Genomic DNA, 23,337 nt, shown 5'->3' on the forward strand with positions numbered 1-23,337 from the left:
ATGGTGACAGTCAAGGAGGAGGCACCGGCCTGAGGATTCTGGGGCCTGGTCTCCCTGCAGCAGTTAGCACGCTAGAGCATGAGTCAGAAGTCAGGCCTGGTTATAAATGAAACAAGTAGATTGCCCTCCCCCATCACCTCCTGACCACCAGCAAAGAAGTGATATATCCTGCCTGACCCTGAGCACCGGCAGTGAACTGAATGACGCCCAACCTGCGGGAAACAAAGGGTGGTGTGCTTGCCTGAACATGTGAAGCAAAAACGGTGAGCCGGAAACTGTTTCCTGTAGAAAGGGGAAAATGAAAACCAATCAGCAGGCCCCATAGAAGTGGCATATGGCTCCCAGGGAACGTTAAGTCTTCCAGCTTCGATCTTTCTCTCATAATCATTGGCCAACCGAAGGCCTTCAAGCTGATTCCTCAAGAGCCAGTCCTGCCACAACAGCATTGGTGAAAAGTGTTTTGTGCTGGACATCTGTCAGGCTCTCCCATTGGTGTCCATCCACACCTTCCCCAGGCACTACTGTCTCGACAATGAAGTCTGCAGGAAGGGCCTTTTCGCCTGCTTGGTTCTGCAGGACTTCCTTGTGTAAGTTCACTCATGCAGGGGATACTGCTTTGATATTCAAAAGGCAAGGACTCTCCATATAGAGTATCTACCAGAAAGAGCTTTACCAAAGCTACATAACTGGTTATTTTGATGGATACTTCTAACTGCAGATTCCTCACTGCCGTCACTCTTTCTTGTTCTGTGGAGTGAACCTTATGGTTCTAAGAAGGTCCCAAGTTAGGTTTCACATACTATCATGCAACCATGTGATGATCTGTTATGATTGATTCATCTGAGGGTGTGATAGATTTCCAAAAGAAAACTGACATAGGGTGGCACCTATATACAGCTCTGTGCTGTCACTTGCAGAGGCGATGTGAAGCCGCCACGGAGTGTAAGAGTACCACATACCAGTGTGCAGGACAAATTTCTGAAAAAGTTCCAGATCCAGTCTGGTGCTTGGGGTGAATTCAAAGGGTGAGTAATCTGCAGTTAAAGTAATTCATCAGACAGAAACAGCACTTTCTTCGAACCAACAGAGTCCTAATGCAGCCTTTGGTCTTGTTGGTAGTGGTGGTGGGAATAAAGAGCTCTACAACCCACCAGAACACAGTTTTTGTGCTAACAAACATCACTTTCAGTTAGAAACATGTGTTCACATCTGGTGGGTTTATATATTATGTTTTATTGCAAAGTTCCTATAGTTCTTCATACAGTGCCAAAGTACATTCCCAGGTAGGTAGTGCGCTACGCCATACAGGAGTATGTGGTGGGAACATTAGGGAAGAGCCTTCGAATTAGGCCAATCTCTGACTTATGTCTCTATTGGGGAGGTGCCCTATGATGAAGTGGGAAGAGGCATAAACATCAGGGACGAGCCTTTGAATTAGGTTAATCTGTGACTTATATCTCTAGTGGGGAGGTGCCCTATGATGAAGCGGGAAGAGGCACAAACATCAGGGAAGAGCCTTTGAATTAGGTTCATCTGTGACTTTTATCTCTAGTGGGGAGGTGCCCTATGATGAAGTGGGAAGAGGCACAAACATCAGGGAAGAGCCTTTGAATTAGGCTAATCTGTGACTTAGATCTCTATTGGGGAGGTGCCCTATGATGAAGTAGGCTATCTAGTGCAGCTGAGGGCATTACATCCTGTAAGCAAAATACTTATCCTGACACAATTAGACATAATGTGTTCTTAGTACTTTTCCCGTAATATATCCTTAGGTTTTCTATCTTTTTGCTGGTTGCATGCATGCATACCTGGATGCTTCAACAAATCCTTAGCAACTTGTTAAATTCCTAACCGCCTTTAGATATAATATTAGTATTGATAACTTGATTGTAATATGTCAGTTAATAGAGACAGGGCACTGATCAATGAGTTTGTTTTGCTATTGTGTCTTGCAGCTGGGAGTGAAACTGAAGACGGAAGCAACAGCTCCGAGACCCGCCCCATGACCTCAGACTATAAGGACGATGTTCCCCGGGATTCTGGTTGCTATGAAGGCTCTGACAACATGGAGAACAGCAGGGAAGAGTCAGATTTGAGCAATGTGGAGGAAAAACTTCTCAGCTTGTCTCTTGAAGCATCCAACTGAATGAGTAGCTCAAGATCAGAGCTTACGGATAAAGGAATGCAAAAGAGTGCCTTACAGTGTTCTGGAAACAAATTTCTGTCGGAGAAGAGAACTGAGGGAACAGAGAATTTGGATGGTACTTTTTTTTAATGTGGTGGATGCTGCTAGGAGTGCAGATCTCACATATAGGATAAAAAAGTGGCCTAGATATCTTGGACAACAAATGTCAACTTTAATGTAGCATGAAACGCTTATGGACAATTGGATTTATTGCGTTTGCCAAGCGCGTGTGTACCTTGCTGAGATTCAAGCCTCACTTTGTGCTTCGGCATAAAAACCTCCTGTCCAGAAGCTGGTCCGGCAAATAGGCATGCAAAAAAAAAAACTGTGCTAGCTTTTAGAACGGTTTTTAAAGAAGCAGCTTGGGTTTATTTTAGGAATGAGTACATTTATATTCTGCAACAAGCTTGCCAGATAGTAGTTCTAGCCATTTGCATACCCCGAGAACAGTGCCATGCCGAATAAGCCATGCATGCAAACTGTCTGTGAGGAGCTCTACAAAGCAACTCCATAGCTAGCAAATTTGGAAATTGAATATTAACCCACAATATTTTGACTCACAGAATAAAGGCCAGGCCATTGTTTCAAGGGACCCAGCAGTATATTTTAATTTCCAGCATTCTTAGAGAGGACAATCATGAATAGTTGAGGATGTTATAATGCAAAAGTGATATTGTCTATCTATATATCTGCAACTGTATTCCTCAAGCTTACACTTGCCCAAGACAAACGTGGAAGCAAACGCTTAGATCATTGGGCTCGAACTTGGGTTTGAGTCCTGTAGGCTCTTTGCATCAGCTGACAATTAGACATTCCAATATAATTTGTTTCAAAGTCACTGGGCTTTTGCTAGCTGAAATTAGAGATTACTATATTAAGACATACTCCTATGATAGATGTATCTTCTGGATATGTCTATGTATTGTTTGCATGCACTGAAGGTGCACAAGTCATTCTGGGATACTCGAACATCTACATATGTAATTTAAAAAAGCCTGATCAAATGGACCAGGGACTATGCAAAGGGGACAGACCTGTGTACGCAAAATTAAAGCAGCCTATGCACTGAAGATTGTTTGAACACAAACCTATCCCTCTTATTTGGAGCCACTGCTTAAGCTGGTGCATATTAGGTCCTTAACATTCTTTTGCTTCGGAATTCTCTATCTATTCGATACTGCAGGAGCTTGGTACAGGAGGTCCAAGGTAGACAAGTTATGTAGCTATGCTGGCAGCTAGAAGGTGCTAAACACGTTTTGGTTTAGGATTTCTCTATGTATTAGATGTTGTGGGATTTTGATACAGGATCTCCACAAGGTAGACAAGCTTTGAAGGTTGAGCATAAAGGAATGAGAATCTATTACACATCTTTCTTTACTCTGAACAATCCTGAGAGGGTCGACAATCCATGGTTAAAAAGGGAGAACATCTTGAAAGTGACTATATAGGAAACACTTGGTTAATAAATTTAAATAATGCGGGTTCTTATCTAGTTCAGAACAAATGTATTGAGCAGTAAATAGTTAAGTTGAGAGAACATCTTAGTAGTAATGCTTCGGAATAGTGAATCATATACATCTCTGCATTTCACCATGATGCTTTTTGGACACCATTGCACTGACAATTTTATCTTGTTTTTTGAATCTCAAATAGTGTGCGTTTTATTGTAAATGTGTGAATGGTTTGTGTAAGCAGATATAAAACAAGAACAAAAAATAGCGCTGTAAAATTACGTCAAAACTGCATCAGGCAGCATGTTACAAAGTACTGTAGACATTCACAGCCTGCTGGGAGGTACAATACAACCTCCTACCAGTAAAGGTGGTTTAGCATAGAGACATGACTGGGAAGCTCCAATTCAGGCCATTCCCAGCAGTGGCACCCCAATGTTGAATGTAATATCTTAGACCTCAATAAAGATACTTTTAGCTTTGTCTAGATTATTTCCCCTTGCCTTCCACGCTCTCTTTGACTCACTTGGCAACACATCCCACGTATTTGTTCCTACCAAAGCCATAGTCAAGATATGCCTCTAACTTCTAGGCAACAACATGTACATTCTTGTTGATAAGTGATCTTATAAGAGATAGTGATTGCGATGGTGAAGTATGGTCAGGGGAACAAGAATGCAAGGGTTAACATTTCAGAAAAAATATTCCAACATGTTGCCTAACTAATTATAGGTTTTATTCAAATCTCTACCCCGTGGGCTTTACCGAATATCTCCCCAAAGCATGTGGTCGTTTAATTACATGTTGCCATATTTTTGTCATGTAGTACATGTTCTATGATAAAAAGGTGAGAAAAGCCCTATGCACAACTACTTGGTATTCAGCAGATGATGTGATGGGAGTCCTACAGCTTATGAGTAAAACTATATGCACCATCTAGGAGAGGTGTTCTATATTTTGCTGTAGTCATTTTCTGATTAATCTGCACCGCTGAGTTCCTAAGACTTTATAAGAACTTAACAAGCTTAAGTCACCCTCAGCACAAATAGCACTTTGCGTCAAGAGGGCATTATTGGGCGAATCAACACATACACCCATATGTTATGATGCAAAGCTAGATGTACTAAGACAGCCAGACAGGGTTTCGCATCAAAAACTACTGCCCACTACTCGGGTGTACGGCACACATCCAATGCATGGGATTCTGAGTTTCTCCGACATAGAATTTTTTACTGGAAGGGTATGCTTCCAGTAGAAATCCAAAACTAAACAGCACACTCGCCTCTGCACCATGGTGTGAGGTTGTGCGTTGTGCAAAGCAAGCTTGTTTTAGCACCAGCACAGGGGATGGCAGCAGCTGGCTAAACTTAGGGGCATATTTACAAGCCCTTATCACCACAGCAATTTCACGCTTAATGACGTTCCTGTGGCGATAGGAGCTTCGCCTCTTTTGCAAGGCAGCATTAAGCCACTTAGCGTGGCTGAACGCCGCTTTGTAAATAAGGCCCCCTTTCATGCTACACTTAGCGTCAAAGGGATGGGGAATGGGTGTTGCGGTGGGCATTCCTCCACAATACCCATTAATTTTGACGCTGCCCTCAATTTAAGGGTGGTGTAAATAGGAGGCAGCGCCAAAATTATAATCGGGGAAAACCTGTTAACATGCCAAAACGAGGAGAAATGCTTTATTTCTACTTGTTTTTGTTGTTTTATGTGGGTGCTGCATTGTGCATCACACATAGAAACAGCAAAACACCACAATCATAAAAAAATGACAATTTGCAACTTTTAAGTGTGCTTCACAATGCGGCACGCATAGAAGTTTCAAATCACCATTTAGGATTGCTTATGTGCAGGAAGGGATACCTTCCTGCATATACAAAATCCTTCCCTCAACGCAGGCACCAGGCAGCCTAATTTAGCACCAGCGTTATGGAAAACACAGGGGTAAGCCATTTCTGTATAAATATGGCTCATCCCTGCGTTTTCGGAATGGCAGAGCGTGGCGTTAGCATTTTGTGTTTAACGCCACGCTCCACCACTCCCTTGTAAATATGGCCATGAGTGTGCTGTATTTTGCCATTTGTGCAATGCATTGCAGAAAATTTGGATGCTGCACTGTTATGAGAAAAAGGAGTAAATTATGGCCACAGTGTTTTTAAAACGTAATTCCATTTATTAATTTAAAATGTATGTCACTTAATGTATTTGTAATTATATATGTATATTTATAAACACATCTAATTTAATTCATTTAAATGTAATAACTTAGAATTTATCATTTCATTTTGCAATTAATTTCAAATTTAAAAGTAATACATATTAAACTATTACAAATATAGAACTTAAAATACATATATATTTAATTGTATTTTACTTCATGTAATTATAAACTAGTCATTCTTGAATCCTAGAAAACTCCTTACTACTCATACCCACTATCCATCCTGAATCCTAAAAAAACCCTTACTAGCCCGATACACTACCCACTGCTGACCCTAAAAACACCTTACTACCCAATACACTACCCATCTCTGACCTTTAAAAACCTCTTACCACCACTATGCACTAACCATTCCTGAACCCTAAAACTATCTCAAAAGCCCTACACGCTAACAATCTCTGAGCTCATGAACCCCCTTGTCAGTTTTGTACTTTACTCATCCTTGAGTCCCAAAATTTACTTACTACCCCTATACACGAACCATCCCTGAACCTTAAAAACTCCTTACAACCCTTTCAAAAAATATAAAACTTTACCCCTTAGCTGCTGAGGTTTTTCCACTCCCAGTGCTGAGGTCTATTTGGGGTATTTTGCGCTGATGCATTAACTTTTTTCACATAAGACATCCCTGCCAAATTTCCGTCTTTGTTTCCCATCGTCATAGGGATTCTAAATGCTCCTAGGGTTTGTGGAGTCCCAAGGAGGGGACTTAAAAAATAACCAAAATATAGCTACATTTGAGTTTTTGGGGGAAAAATAGTGCTGCTCAAAGTGCCTGGTTCCTTTTTTCCTAAAATGGTATCAACGAAAGGTTTGCTGCGCTACTATCACCATCTTCTCCCCAAAACATTTTTACTACAGGTTTGACATTTTTTTAGCGGCAGACAATTTTGTCTGTTCTTTGTAGATTCAATGTATTTCCAGTTTGTGGTGGGAACAGGCGTGAAACCTGTGGGCGATGCTGGAAAGTTATACATTTCTGAATTGTAGATACAATTGTGAATTTAGGAAGCGGTCAAACAATCCAATAAACTTTATTCAGCCAAAGGTCATAAAAGACAAGTAATATACAAACAGAAGTTTTGAATCGCATCATAAAAACACAATTACATAGTATTAAAAACAATATTACGATATCAGACAGACTATGAGAGTGTCATAAAGTGTTGTGTGCATAGAACAAAGAAAAGTGTCGACATGTCACATTTATAGATATTCAACGATAGGATAGTTCAAATTCGACACAAATTCAGGAAATATGAACGTGAAGAAGATACTTAGTATCTGCATAAAACATGATAGTTACTTCAAATTTCCTATGCTTAAGAACGTGCTGATTATAGCTCACAATGGTCAGGCAAACCTTTAAAGATGGAATAGATTGTAAATAATATATTGCTGTCTTGTAGTCTCTAATATTGATATCCTTTAAAAGTGGAAATAAAAAATAGTTTTCCTAAAAGTACAATGAAATTACAAAACAGCATTAAGTGCAAAGCAGATTGTACAGACAAGTTATCACATAGATGTAATCCCTGATCACACTACGGCTAAAGTTAGCTTCAGGCTTTGTCCAGATTGCTAGCTACAATAGGTGAGGATGAATTTTAATGAGATCAGTGACATAGTCAAGGCAAAGTTTTGCAAGGCTTATATAGATGGCTGTACTGCATGGACCCCATCAGCCTTTTCAGGCAACTATTCTCAACTCTCTAGATGGCCATAAAATCTTTTGTCCCCCATACTCCAGAGCCGTAAGTACCAACTAGCAGACATTTGGCTTTGTAGACTGCCAGGAACTCCTTAAGGCTTTAAAAGCTACGGGGTTTTTTTCTACGTTTTTTTTTTCTCCAACTTTTTATTGAAACTATGCATGTTACATACATAAAATCATAGAAGGGGGCGTGGCTTGGAGGCTGATGGGGATGGACTCGTGAGCTGCGAGCTCCGCATCCAGCCCGGCCATAATCCAGATCTTTGAAGCCCCGGACCTGCTGTGAGTCCTCCGGGGGCCAGACCTGGCCGCCCCCGACTCCTGCCACTGCGACGCGGCCAGTCGGGTGCCGATACGGCTGAGCTGGCTCCCGTAACGAGACGGCAGAACGGGTTGCCGCCGGCCATTTTGTGCGGCCTGACCTCGGAGTGAAGTCCCCGGTGTGGCGTGCCTGGGACGCCGACCGGAAGTGCGGGGCGGCTGGCCGGGAGAACCGGAAGCTGGGGATCAGCGTTGAAGCTCCGATCGCAGCACTGGAGCGGTGACATATTCGGCGAGAAGGCGGAGCGGGGACACCGGGACTGCAGGTCAGCGCGCGGCCCCGGAGCCCATGTAGCAGACCCTACGGCTGCGGCGAACCCTAGCGAACGGGCGAAGAGGGCAGTTCCCCCTCGGCGACGCCTGACACTGGGACCACCGCGGAGGACACATCTGGAGCTGTGCGGCGCCTACTGAGTAGCGGCGCCTTGCGCTGGGACTGAGCGCTTGGCTTGGTGGCCCGTCCCCGAGTAGCGCGCGCTCAGCGGCAGGGGCGGCTGTGGGGCTCTCCTGGAGCGCTGCGGGCCTGCAGACGGAGTGGACCCGCTTACTTTCCCGCGTGGGAGGCGGAGGGCGAGCCATTCCCCCTGCCCCCTTGTTCCGAGTCGGCTGGAACGCACTGGTGACTAAACAGGCCCCTCACGGCGGCGGCGCGATCTGCGAGAGCGCGGAGAGGGGTCACATTGTTCTTCCCTGTCGGCCATCGTGGTGGGTCCGGGGCTGAGGCCTCATCCGGCATCGAGTGGGCAGCCGAGAACTGGGGCAGTGGGGCTCCGGACGAGCCGTTCTCGATTTCCCGTGGAGTGATGGGGAAGACACGCCTGAGGCAGGGCGCCACTGCCGCTGACGCGACGGGGGACACGCTTGGTGAGAGGGCCGGAGACGGAGCGGGGGACCCCTCGGGGGGCCTACAACAAACGCAGTTGGACCAGATCCTACAGGCCATATCTGATACAAGGATTGATCTGCAGCAAGATATAGCGCAAGTCTCCACGGATCTGGGGTTGCTCCGGGGGGATCACTGGAATCTGGCCGACCGAGTTAGACAGACAGAGGTCTCGCTTGAACAGATGGCGCCAGCCCAGAAACACTCTGAGGCCGGTATAGAGGATCTGAAACGGAGGGTGCAGACACTGGGGAAGAGAGCCGAGGATGCGGAGGGAAGCAACCGCCGCAACAACATACGGGTGGTAGGGCTGCCTGAAAAAATTGAGGGGGGTGACATGCTCGCTTACCTGGAGACTTGGCTATGAGAAGTGGTCGCACCTGAGGGACTCACACAGTTCTACACGCTGGATCGAGCACATAGGGTTCCGACTCGCCCTCTGGACCCTGGTAGACCTCCACGCCCAGTGGTTGCACGCCTCCTGCACTTTAAAGATCGGGACATCATTCTCCAGAAAGCCAGGACACAGGGCCCTTACCGAGTGGAAAATGTGTCGGTCTCCATCTACCCCGACTATTCCTTTGAGGTCCAACGACACCGGTCATCGTTCCTGGAGATCAAAAAGGCTCTCCGGGCAGAAGGCATTCAATACGCACTGCTGTTCCCTGCTCGTCTGCGGATCATACTGGGCGGCAAAACATTCTTTTTCAACGACCCTGAGGCCGCATGGGGTTGGCTGGAAACGCACATATCTGGAGAGCGGGCCCACGCCGCAGGAGGCGACTCGCGGATGTCCTCGCCGAAGCCTCGTCTAAGCCGACATCACAAGAATCGGCCGACTGGGATGAGGTCCCCCCTGGCGTCCCAGACGGAAATGGAGCGGAGAGCAGCATTGCAGGCGGTCTCCGCCATCTCTGGTGCCACTGCCTCCGTCCCTGTCGAGGACTCGGGCTCCCAAAAAGGGTCTGACACTCTGCACAGTGATGAAGCCGAGGAGGACACCACGGTGCTGCCTCACGTCACGCCGGGGACGGCGGACGGCATACTGGACACCTGAACTATTCCTGGCTTGCCGATGACAGTAAGGAGGGTAGTCGGGGGCTGGAGGGACAACATGCTGCACTGTCGACTCTGCACTGGGGATGGGGCTGCCGCGGATCACCAAGGGCTTGCCCGGCTTTCCACGATTGCAGGAGTGGGGGGGCTGGGGCGGGCGTACCGGGGGCAAGGAGTATCCGGGGAGACACTGTAGAGACTGGGCACGGATGGTTGTTGGGAACTCTTACCGTACCCGTCCGGCCCCGGCCCACCTCCTCCTACTCACACTAGCTGTGAGGCTCTGGTGGCTATCAGAGAAGTTGGTTAATTGTATTGTATTTGGATGGGTAACTACGGTTGGGAACCTGTTCTGGGGGCGGGTGGGATTGGGGGTTGTTGGGGAGTTGCGAGGGGTTGGGGTGATGTCAGTGTGCCTAAGACTGGGCGAGGTTGGCTAATATGTGTTGCACGGTGCGATGGCATCCCCCCCTGAGTTGAAATACATAACCTGGAATGTGAGGGGGCTTACCTCCATGGCAAAACGCTGCAAAGTCCACGCTTACTTGGTGCGCAGAGGGGTGCAGGTAGCTTTTCTGCAAGAGACTCATCTAGATCTGACAGAAGGGCGGGCCCTGCATAGGCGCTGGCGGGGTCAATTGTTTTACACCACCTATTCCAAATTTGCACGGGGTACCCTTATCTGGGTTAGAGCGGGTCTTCCCTTTCAGCCCCTCGCCACGCAGGTGGATCCGGAGGGACGGTTTGTGGCAGTTCAGGGCCGGTTAGATGGGAGGGACGTTACTCTATGCAGCCTTTATGCCCCGAATGTAGAGCAGGCGGCCTTCTTTACGCGCCTTTCAGGGACCTTAGCGGAGTATCTCAAGGGTCCGACCATAGTGGGGGGTGACTTCAATTCCATCACTGATGTCCTCCTGGATCGCTCTCACCCACCCCTTGCCCAGTCAGCAATACATCGGGTGGCTAGAAGTAGGCGGGACTGGCAGGCTGCGTGGGGCTTGGTAGACACCTGGCGGGTGCATCACCCGATGGAGAGGGATTACTCCTTTTATTCCACCCCCCATGAGCTGCATGTGCGCCTGGATGGCATATTGTGCTCCCCGGACGTACAGGCTCTGACTCGCCATAGTGAATATCTGGTGAAAACCATATCGGACCACAACCCCTGTTTGGTTATAGCGCACCGGAGTAGGCAGCGTCAGGCGATACCCACCTGGCGCCTAAACCCACGGATGCTGGAGGACTCTGTCTTCCAAGCGGAGGTTCAAGATGGAATAACGAATTATTTCGCGGAGAACACGGGGACAGCGTCACGGAGAGCATGGGAATGGGACTCGTTCAAGGCGGTCATCAGAGGAATCTGTATTTCCTCCACGTCCAGGGTGCGGAAAACGCTATTGGGAGACATAGAGAAGGCGGACACCGCGTTGCGCACAACGGAAAGAGCCCATCACACGGGGGAGAAATCCCACGATGAGGTGGCTGCGGCGCGCAAGCACGTGGCAGTGCAAGTGGAACGGCTCCGCTGTTTTGACTACAAGGCATACCTCACCAGAGCGCATGCGGAAAGGGACAAAGTTGGGTCGCTCCTGGCCTGGTTGGCGAACCCCAACGCGCGCGGCTCTCCTATACTCTCTCTGACCACTGGGGAGGGGACGATGGTGTACTCCGAGAGAGAGATCAATGATCAGTTTCTGACATATTATACCGCCCTTTACACTAACACCATGCGGGATGCTCCCGGGGAACTGGAGAAGTTCCTGGCGACGGCCCGGCTACCGAGACTAGATCCCGCACACAAGGAGGCGTTGGGAGGTGACATCTCGCTAGGCGAGATTCGAATGGCGGTCAAACACATGGCTCATGGGAAAACTCCGGGGACGGATGGGCTTCCCGTGGAATTCTACGCGACTTACGTGGAATTGCTTGCCCCGCAATTGCAATCCGTTTACAGGGAGGCCTGGACGGAAGGACAATTGCCCGCTTCCACGCGTGAGGCACTGGTTATACCTCTCCTGAAAAAAGGGGGGGACCCGGGTGCCAGGACGGCCTACCGCCCACTCTCCATGCTAACAGTGGACTATAAGATTTTGAGTAAAATCTTAGCCACGCGGCTGTTGGCTCATATGACCTCCTTGATACACCCTGACCAGGCTGGGTTCATCCCTCGGCGTAACACGTCGACGTGTATCCGGCGCCTGTTGCGAGTTATGGAGGTGGAATGCATGGCCTACCCTGCCGCCTTGACACCATCGGTAGATATGGAGAAAGCTTTCGATAGTGTGGAGTGGCCTTACTTGTTTAGGGTCTTGCAGGAGTTCGGTCTGGGGGATGGGTTCGTGCGCTGGACGAGGTTGCTCTACACCAACTCGGTGGCTAGGGTGCGGACGGAGACCACGATCTCCGCTCCCTATCCAGTGCGACGGGGAACGAGGCAGGGTTGCTCGCTCTCGCCATTGCTGTTTGCCTTGGCTGTCGAGCCCCTGGCGTCTCATGCACGACTGGGACGCGCATATGCCGGACTACTATTACGGGGGGAAACCCATTATATTTCCCTTTATGCGGATGATTTATTGCTCTTCCTGGCTGATGCGGATGGGGCCCTCCGGGGCGCCAAGGATCTACGGAAGGACTTTGGCCACTTGTCGGGCCTGAAAGTCAACTGGGGTAAGACTTGTGTGTACCCCATTACACAGCATGGGCGGACCCCCCCCTCCCTGGGAGCCATACGCTGTGAGGACAGCTGTCTGCCGTATCTGGGAGTGCATATTTACCACACCCAGCACGACCTGCTGGAGGGGAACGTGGGGAGGGCAATCAGGGGCTTGGTGGGCAGTATTGGATTCTGGAGCACTGTCCCACTCTCGGTGGCTGGACGGGTGGCGCTACTGAAGATGGTGGCACTCCCACACCTGCTGTATTTTTTCCGTACGCTCCCTATTTGGGTGCCAGTGTCGCTATTCCACAAGCTCACGGCCATGATCACGGGCTTCATCTGGGGAGCTGGCAGGAGGCGGGTGGCGCTGGCCACCCTAAGACGGCCCAGAGCTGAGGGTGGGCTTGCGGTACCCGATTTCGAGTGGTATTATCTGGCTGCCCAGCTACAATGGCTCACGCAGACGGTGGCTAGGGAGTTTAGAGGCCCGGAAGGCCCACAGGGCAGACTGATCCCGCACCATGTGCTTTCTTTTATTGTCTTCCAACAACGACTCGAGTTGTCACAGTTAACTCTTGAAGAGCGAACGCTCCGGCTGTGTTGGAACCGAAGCCTACAGAAGGCCGGCATTGCTCACCCTTACGCCCCGGAGATCCCATTAGGTATGTGCACGGCCCTCCCCCATGGAGGGGATTGGTCGGGACTGGCAAACTGGGAAGACCTAGGGATACAGATGGTGGGGGACCTGTACCTCAATGGAGTGCTTCAGCCATTCCGGGGGTTACAGGACTCCTTTGGGATCCCGAGGGGAGACTATATACTCCACGCAGCCCTGGTGGCAGGTCTCCAGAAGCACTGGAACGCGGGACTCTCTGAACCCCAGACGGCTGCAGGATGTCAATATGTGGTCATGGCAGCGGGCACAATTAAGGCCATTACGTGCCTATATCAGAGACTGGCGACGGAACATCTAGCCCCCTTGCACGCACTGAAGGACAAATGGGAAATGGATATCGGGAAACCTATCCCAGCACTGACGTGGCCCACGCTGCAGAGACGGGCCTGGAAGAGCACACGTAATGCCCGGTTTCAACTGGTGCAGTACTTCATCTTGCATAGGGCATACTTGACGCCAGCAAAATTATTTCAGTATTTTGGGAGCCCCACACCGCAGTGCCCTCGCTGTGGGGAGGAGGGGGCTGACTTCAAACACATGTTCTGGTCCTGTACGGCATTAAGTCGCTACTGGGAGGAGGTTATTGATTGCTTGACCCAGGTGACAGGGCAAGATCTGGAGGTGGAACTGGGAGTTTGTCTGCTGCTATGGTTTCCCCATACTCCGCGCACGAAAATCACGAGCAAGTTTTGCGATTTAGGGCTAGTCGTGGCCAAAAGAGAAATCACCCTGCACTGGAAAGCGAGAGCTGGTCCTAGCTTTAAGAGGTGGAAGGCGACCTTCACCAAATGGGCGGGTAGTGAGGGCACATACAGGCTACAGTTAGCGTTAAGGGGGAACGACGAAAAGGCGCTGGACATGGCGCGTGCATGGGAGGCACTAGTGGTTGAGCTCCAAGGGTGGGGGATGGATGTAGTTGAGGATGATGAAACGCTGGAGCAACCTGCAGAAGCGCAGTCATAGAGAGTTACTTGGTGGAACACGCGCGATGGCAAGAGTACCTCACTTCTCCCTACAGCTCTGAGCCTGACTGTGGGGGCGGGCAGTGGCCCGCAACCAATAACACGGCAACTTAAAAAGAGAGAATTATCCTTATACCTGGTATTTTGGCACACTGACATGGGGAGGGGGGAGGGTGTATATGCATATGGGAGTGCTGACGGACAACGAATTGCTAGTTGGTAGTGGTTTAGCTTAGGTTCTGCATTGGTTCATAGCAGCTGGATATGACTGTCGGCACGATGTTAATTGATGACGGTAATTGTAACTGTGTAAAGCAATAAAAATTGGTTTTGCAAAAAAAAAAAAAAAATCATAGCATCATAGAATACTTTAGATAATATAATAGCATAACAGCCCATGGCAATGAAAGGTACAGCAGTGTATACATCCTCATGGATCTTATACATAAAGTTCAATGCATTATTTTAGCGAAAGAAGTCTAGTACGGCAGAGCTATACATCAGGGTCAGCTGGTGGGACATCGTCATGCGAATGGAGGTAATGCAGCACTGGTTCCCAAATGTCCTTGGGCCTAGAAGTGGTGGGTAAGTCTTCAGCATACAAGGCCAAGGTGTCGGGACAGTACACCATATCTTTTAACCATTGTGCAGTGGAGGGGCTCGCTCGACTCTCCCAAGACATCGCCACCCTTCGCTTAGCTAGTAGTAGCGCTATTTTGATGAATCTGCACACAGCTCCCTTTAAGAACGGCACCAGACCCAACAAGCACACCTGCGGGGTGCAGGCCAAAGTAAGATTAATCATTTCTTGCATTATTTGAATAACAGCTACTCAAAATGCTGCCACCTTTCCACATTCCCATGCTAGGTGCCTGAAATCCGCACCTGAACCACCACACCTTTTGCATTTATCATTATCTCTGAGGCCATATGCAAATAGCTTGCGTGGCATATAATAAACTTGGTGCAGGTACTTAAAATGAATTATACGTAAATTGCCATTGGTGTGAGTGCTTTAGTGAGTTGGCAACAGTATTCCTAGTCCTTCTGTGTAATCTGCGGATCAAATTTTTTATTCCACTGTTCCATGCTCTTGTTGTGAGGTGAAGGGGTTTCCTTGCTAGCGGCTTGGTAAAGCTTAGTCACCAGCTTATGCCTCGTAGGGGTGTTAAGCACGGTATGTAAGGATTGCAGTGTCGGGGGTTTGGTCGGGAATGTGGGGTAGTGTGCCTGTAGTGCCTTCTTCAATCTATGAATAGTAAAAATGAATAGAGGCGTCGGATTTTGCACAAAGCTGAGATCTGCTTGCATCCACCAGGGAGGAGGTCTTGCATCTTGTCAATACTGACTAATATCAGAGTACGCATGACTCTTTTCTCGTGTGTGCTCGATTGTCTAGCATGGTGCGCCAGGGACATAAGTGGAGAGTATAACGGCAGTTTCCCCGCCCTGCGGCCCAGTGCCTGCCAGGTTACGATGGTAGCATCAATGGAATTGATTTCTGAGCTGGGCTCGCCCCTATGTGTGTGGGTCAATATGGAGCCTAGGGGGGTGGGCTGTGCATCACCATCCTCCACTGCAACATGTGGTGTGAAATCGTGATTGTGATACCAATAGTAGGCAAATTGTGCTTGAGCAAAAGGATAGTAAAGGAATATGTCTGGTACACTGAAACCCCCTTTATTGTAATCTAGAGAAAGGGTTGCCAGACTCACTTGTGCCTGTCACTGCCCCCCATAACAACTTGATTAGTAATGTCCGCATTGTTTTAAAGAATGTTGCAGGGAGTTGTATAGGGATGTTGTTGAAGAAGTAGAGGAACTTTGGCAGCACAACCATTTTTATAAGTGCCATACAGTCTGCCAGTAACAACGTCAGTCATATCCATCTGTCTACCTGCTGTTCCAATTGCGCACAAGCCGTTCCGTAGTTTTTACGGACTACAATGTCTGGATCGTGGTGGACCCACACCCCGAGGTATTTACGGGTTTCGCAGACCACATCAGTGGGAATTCCAGCGCATGGGGAGAGGTGGACACGGTTAACGGCAAACCAGTGATTTGGACCCATTTATAGTGAGGCCAGAAAATCGCCCGAAACGTATATATTCCCTGAGCACTGGCGCCATGAAGGTGTGTGGTTTTCTGACAAAGAGAAGCATATTGTCCGCATAGTGTTATATGCTCACTGGGCGGTGGGCAAACTGCAGCGCTGCCACTCTGTGCTGCTGTCTAACAATACAGGCCAGTGACTCCAACAATATCGCAAATAAAAGCGGCGACAAGGGGCAGCCCTGCCTAGTTCCCCTGCAAATGGGAATGGGGTCCGATGTGATGCCCTCTACCCGTACACTTTCCGTTGGGGCGGTGTACAGCAGCCGTATCCAATTAATGAAAATTGGAGGGAATCCCATACGTCGGAGAATGTTGAAGAGGTAACTCTACTCTATGGAGTCAAAGGCTTTGGCTGCATCTAGCATCACAGCTGCTGCTTGTAAGTCTGGGTCGAGTACATGATACATGGCAAACAACGTCAGCAGATTGTGTGAGGTGGATCTTTGGGGTATAAATCCGGATTGATCCGGTAGGACTAATTTGGGCATTAAAGGTGTAAGTCTGGTCGCTAATATTTTCCCTAACAGCTTCGCATCAGAGGTTTGTCCTTTTTAAGTAAAGTAATGATTAGGGCCTCTCGAAGTGTCGGAGGAAAAGCGCTGCCTCAAAGGCCTCGTCGTACATTGCAAGTATGTAGGGTGACAGTTCGTCTGCAAATTCTTTATAGAACTCGCAGGTGAGTCCATCAGGACCCTGAGCTTTTTTGTTCGGAAGGAATTTTATTGCTGCCTTAATGTCTTCTTCACTGATTGGTTGGCAAAGGTATTCTCTATGGCCATCAGATAACCACGCTAGAGCGATGTCTGACAAGTAGTCGTCTAATTCTGCTACAGGTGCGTTGGTCTGTGACGTGTACATGTCTGCATAGGCTATCCGAAATTGAGTGGCGAGGTCTCTCGTGGTGTAGTGGTCCACCCCGGATGCATCTGTAATTTTAGTAACGGTGTGTTTGTTTTCCCTAGCCTTTATTTTGACCGCTAAGGTATGCCCTGGTCTTCCTCCCTCCCCATAAGTGCGGGCAGTATGGCGTCTGGACAGATATCAAATTTCCTCGTCCGCTAGCTTATTATATTCCGTTAGTGATTCTTTAATTCGGGCAAGGAATGTCATGGAGGGAGAGCATTCATTGTCGCCCGCTCCAAACGTTGCAGGGTTTTTTCTGTCTTGGATAGTTGACTACGCAGTTCTTTCAGTATACCCGCAATCGTGCTGATGCATTTTCCACGGATCGTGGCTTTTAAAGGCTTCCCAGAGGATTGCGGCACTTTCTACAGACTCCTTATTCTGTGTGAAGTACTGTGTAATGGCTTCACGGATAGTGTGTGTGTATAGTGGGTCGAGTAGCACCTCAGAGCTGAACCGCCATGTGAACTGTCGGCATATAGTTTGTGGGATATGCAATACAAGCCTGACTGGGCTGTGGTCTGACAATGTTCTTGGGAGACCCTCTATGTCTGAGAACCAGGTCATCCTGCTTTTACTCATTATCCAATATTCCAGCCGTGACCAGCTACCGTGCACAGTGGAAACATGTGTGCCTTCAAGTTTGGCCGTGTTACGCAGGCGCCATACATCCATCAAAGCAAGCTCTGCCATCCCTTCATTAATAACTTTGGCCGCCCTTGGTGAGTGTCCCCCCGTCCCACTTGATTTGTCCTTGCTCAGGTCTAGATGGGTATTAAGATCACCTCCCCATATTATCGTGGCAGTTGGCCATTCCCGCAGTATGGATAATATCCGCTCATAAAACTCAGGGTCTTCTACATTAGGACCACACACATTCACCAAAGTAATCAGGACCCCCGCAAGCTTGTCGTGTGTTATGGCATACCGCCCTTTGTTGTCTGTGCAGCTTTTGATCATGGTGAAGGGCAAATTTATCTTGATGAGTTCAATTACCCCCCCTGGCATATGATGAATACGATGAGGCCTGTCTGTATCCAGCCCACAAAGCCCCTATTTGCACCTCAGTGTGACATGTTAAGTGTGTTTCTTGAAGGAGGGCAATTTTAGCATCATGTCGGTCTAAATAGGCCAGCACGTGGCGTATGTTTTTTAGGGGAATTAAGTCCCCGCACATTCCACGTTTGGCAGACAACATTTTCATAACCCATCTGTAGCGTCTGCATATAACATATAGCAAGCATTAAAACACTTTATTTCCGTGCCACTTCTCATCATGTAGTAGGATCTCGTAGTAAGCTTTAGCCACATTAACAAGTTCCCCATACCCCCTTCCCCCTCCCCTTGCCCCCCACCCACTTCAGCAACACCATCATGCCAAAGCCATCCCAAACCACCCTGAACATTGTCCAATATAAGAAAGTAGCTGCCACAACAGCTGTGAGGAATACTCATAGGGGAGCACAGGAGCACAAGATCCCTCCCCCGTGAAAAAAGGGGGATGGCCAGAGAACAACAATACAGTTTCCCAGCCATATCATAAGGCAATCCAACACAGACCGTCAATGATAGACAGAAAAATAATATACAGAAAGATCTTATCTGCATGGGCAGGGTCCACGTTAGCAGTCCAACCGGAATATGCATCCAATGTAAGGCCAGTCGTGTCTGTTCAGAGGTCACACAATGGTAAATCCAACAACATTGCCAAAAGCATAGTTCCATGCCAACACAGACTGTCACTCTGCAGTTCCTTGTGAGGTATTGTCATCCTCTGGGGTAGAGGAGTCCCGGTTCCTACGTTTTAGTGTCTTTGCGTAGTCCATTGCAGATTTTGGTGAGGTAAAAAGCTTTGGCTTTCCATTCAGGTCAATGCGTAGTCGCGCTGGGTACAACATCGCGTAGGGCACCTTTTCCGCCAAAAGGATTTTCTTTACAGGTTTATATTCTTTTCTTGCTGCCTGTACTGCTGCGGTAAAATCCGGATAAAAAGCGAGGGAGTTCCCCTCATGTACTATGTTCCCCTTCTCTCTGGCCATGCGAAGGATGGTGTCCCGGTCTCTGTAATTCAGGAGACACGCAATTATTAAACACGGGGGAGCTCCCGGTGGAAGTCTAGTGGCCAGTGAGCAGTGCGCTCGCTCAACTATCAGCACAGGTGACAAATGTTCAGCCCCAAAAAGCGCCTGCATGAAGGTCTCGATATACGTTTCGAGGCGGACCGTGTTGGTGGACTCAGGTAAACCTGTAATATGCATGTTGTTCCGCCGTGACCTAGCCTGGAGGTCCTCATTCTTGGCCTGTATTACGGTGAGCACCTTCTCCATGTCAGATGTTTTTGATGATACATGCTGTAGGCCGTCCTCAGCATCGGACATGCGCGTTTCCACCTCTCCAAGACGCAGAGCATGCCTGTCCAACTTATTGGACATATGATCCATTCTCATGTTTAGACTGTCTATCTTGCCGTCTATGGTCTGTGGACTGGACAGAACAGCTAGGAGCGTTTTTTAGATCGCAGACAAGCTATCCATAGGGGCGTCCATTTCTGAGTCCGACGTGGATCGTTTGCTGAGATTTGCGAGGTTCAAATGTGAGGCGAGATTGGCTGCATTCTGTTTTACCCATTGTTTCCCCCGGTTGTTGCACCCTGGCTGCGCGAGGAGAGGAGTAGTGACAACGCGAAGACACCGAAGAGCAAAGGAACAGTGTGCGCAGGGCTCACAGCGAAATGTCAGTTCCAAGAGTGCCAAATGATATGCAAGGACCCAGCAGAAATTGCAATGGTGGCACAGAGACAGGGCCTCGTAGCTTGGGTACCTCTGCAGACGCTGACCTCAGCAGAGAGGGACGCCACGTGTTCGCTGCGCTGCTTCTGCAGGTGGATGAGGTCCGATGCTGTAGACACAGGCAGCCAAGACTGTCACCTCAGAGTGATAGAATTCAAATATGCATTTGTGGGGTCTAGGAGCAGCGGGTTACCATGCACAGTCGCGTGTTCCCAGGCAATGACCAGACATGCCCCGACATGACCCCCCCCGTTTTGAGATCGGCTACTTTGTGCCCCATAGGTCACACATTAGTGCTGATAAGGATCCCGGTACTTTGAGAGGCCTATTCGTTATTCCTCACACACAGCGACCACAGAGAAGGAGTCATGGAGCATCCAAAGGGCCAAATAGACAACTGCTGGCACATGCCTGCAAGTAGCTCCACCGCTGTCCCAGGATCTCATTTAGAGCGTGGCAAGTCAGCTAGTAGCGCGGGTGAAAAGCCTGCAGACCACAACACCAACGTTGTGGGTCCCAGACAGCCCGGTAGCCACCCCAATACGCTGCAGGAGGTGTGAGCCTGTGAGTATGGAGCCGAGGCAGCGTGTGTAGCGAGTTGGACCCCGGATGCTCCGTGTACTGGATGCGCAGGCTTCAGGACTGGTTGTAGGCCCAAGTGCGGGTCCAGCTGAGGATCCCACCTCCCGACAGATGGCTCACACCTCAGGTTGCTGTCTGCAGGTACAAGGCCAGGTAGTGGCACTGCAGGCCGCGATGTGTCCGGAGCTCTACCGCCATGTGGCACAAGGAGGAGTTGCGCGCCCCCCGGCTTCTAGCAACCGCGGCGTGGCCCAAGTCAGCACTGCGCAGTGACTAGGTAAGGCAGAGAAAGTATCCCACTCGCCTTCTCAGTGCACACTCACCGGCAGTACGCGTTCTCAGGTGCTCGCCGGGGAGCTGTACAGTCTTTGTCTCTGCAAGCCAGTCACGACCACCAGTTGCCACCGCAATTGGCTTACCAGCCACCGGCATGAGCCCTAGGCTGCCATCTTAAGGAGAGGGGCCCGCACAATAAATCTTGGCGTGCGTCGCTGCAGTGGGCAATGGCGACGATGTTTTCGTGGTTGATTGTGCCTTGGGTGTTGCTCGATCAGGTCCTTTGTGCAGAGGTACGGAATGTAGGCATAAACTGCAGGATTTTAAACGGATAGGCCCTCCGGCCGGTGGAGCTGCACTACGGCGCAGCCATCTTGCCGTGCGCCCTCTATCGCCCAAAACCTACGTTTTTAGGTAAAGTTAAACAGGCCATCATAGTGCCAGCAAACTTGGCTGCAGTGACTGTGCCTAATTAATACCAAGTGCTTAGATCATCAAAAAGTATGTCCAAATAAGGAAATTATGAAACAAGTTCTATTTTAGTAGTGTTCATTTAAAAAAGTGTTATGCTTATTGGTTTTCGGCCCATAGATCATAATACAGGTTTTGGAATGGTTCAAGGCCACCTCCAATTCATTCAAATAGGCTCTTCTGTAGACCAAGTTTGGCCATAGGAATCAATATTGCATCATCCGCATAAAGTAGTACAACAAGCAAGCAGGAACCTACATGTGGAACGTCAACATTTAAATTAACCAGGTGATGTTCTAGGCCCTTGGTGTAAAGTGTATATAAAAATAGTGCCAGCAAACATCCCTGCCCGATACCCCAAGAAGATAAGAAACTATCAGTAGTTTCCTCCGTGGGGCCAAACCTTAAAGAAGCAGAGACTTCACTATGTAGCTCTCCAAGAAAATTTGCAATATTATCCTCAACTCTCAGTACTGACATAAGACTCCAAAGTTTGGTACAATTCACATAATAAAAAGCAGACTTTAAGTCCTTAAAGGCTAAATAAACTTGACCTGGGTTAGCCAAAGTATATTTGTTAATAATTATTAACTAGGTTTAGGCATTGTTCCACAGTGCCTAATCCTGTTCTGAATCCCAATAGTAGATCAGATACAATTTTATAGTCCTGACCACAGACTTATAACAGATCTAAGATGATTCTACCCATGATCTTCACTGTATAGTTGTTTAGGAAATGGGCTATCCCCGTTCTTGAATATCGGTACCGAGTGTGACCAAGATTTCGGTGGGCCAACCTTAGATATACCATTCAGGAGCCCAAAAATCAACTTTGTCTTTAAAGAGATCAACGGGAAACCCATCAGGGCCAGGTGCCTTGCCTACGGGACATCAGTTAATGGCAGTTATTATTTGTTCCAAATCAATAGACATTCCTAAGTCTGAGGCCACTGGATCACTCGTCAAGGTACCCCTGATTCGAAGGGATGGATGAGAAGAACCATACACTTCTTTAAAAAGCTCAGCCCAACTATTGGGACTAACAACCCGGGCAGTCTCTGCTTCAGGGGCATCTTTGAAAAGGAGTTATTAATCACTTCCCAAAACTGATGAGTCCTTTCTTGTACTGGCAATTATTAGGGTCCCATAGGCCTCTAATCTGATCTCATTCGTCCTTGTTTCTAGTACCACCTTGTAGGACCTATGAAGTAGCCTTATAAGATCAACGTCTCAAGCGACCATTTTTGTTGTTTTTAGTAGGGCTGTATGCTGTTTCGAGCAATTAGAGTTGAACCCCCTAGCTGGTTTTTGAGGGCAATTGATGACCTCAAAGAATGTACCAATAGCAGACGGGTCCCCGTACCAAGAGCCAAGCATAAAAACAGTGCATCCCTGTTATTTTTCACAAGGTCAGTAAACAACTGAACCTTATCAGTTTGGCCCTTTTTTAAAGGATACCTTTATTCTTAGTGGCAACTGAGGAAATTACTACATTGTGATCATTCGTGGGACGAGTGTAGCCCAACAGATACACAGCTAGTGGGTTATGATCGCTGAACACGTTATCCTCAACATACACTGTAAGAAGATCCAACAAATCATCACTAAACAGTATAAAGTCAATAATACTATGGCAATCTCTGCCAGTGAAGTTTGCTACTAGAACAGGGCACTCGATAGTTAATCAAAGGCAAAATACAATTGATGTTTGACAATATGCTCGTGAAGTACCTTCCCGTAGGGGTTATGTGAAAAATGCATTAATGGTTCACCGTGGGTGTTGCTCAAACCACAGGCCACTGTGTTGCCATGATTACAACAGATGTTAAAATCACCCATCCATATAATGGAAGGGCAAACCCCAGATCCTGATAAAAAAAATACTTCCAGCTCACTCCTCAAGGTGTTAATAATTATGTAATTGTTTGTATCAAAGCAGTTGTTGTAATAATCAATAATCAAAAGCTTCATTGTTTGATATTCCAGCCATATAAATGGAAAATTGTTATCACTCAGAACCGCTCGCCCAGGAAAGGTAGTCAATATAAGAGTTAACAACTTGCCCTTGGCTCTT

The 23,337-nt window shown here is 48.2% G+C and overlaps 1 protein-coding gene across 1 annotated transcript in view; it reads left to right on the forward strand.

Moving 5' to 3' along the window:
* The window catches only part of SASH3 (SAM and SH3 domain containing 3), a 285,239-nt gene extending 281,121 nt beyond the window's left edge, over positions 1–4,118 (forward strand). The window contains exon 8 of the mRNA XM_085607768.1: positions 1,956–4,118. Within this exon, the coding sequence (XP_085463894.1) occupies positions 1,956–2,146 (191 nt within the window). The 3' untranslated portion in view covers positions 2,147–4,118. The remainder of the gene's footprint in view (positions 1–1,955) is intronic.
* Positions 4,119–23,337: the final 19,219 nt, after the last annotated feature.

This window comes from Triturus cristatus, chromosome 5_2 (assembly GCF_964204655.1).
Source record: "Triturus cristatus chromosome 5_2, aTriCri1.1, whole genome shotgun sequence".
Taxonomy (NCBI): domain Eukaryota; kingdom Metazoa; phylum Chordata; class Amphibia; order Caudata; family Salamandridae; genus Triturus; species Triturus cristatus.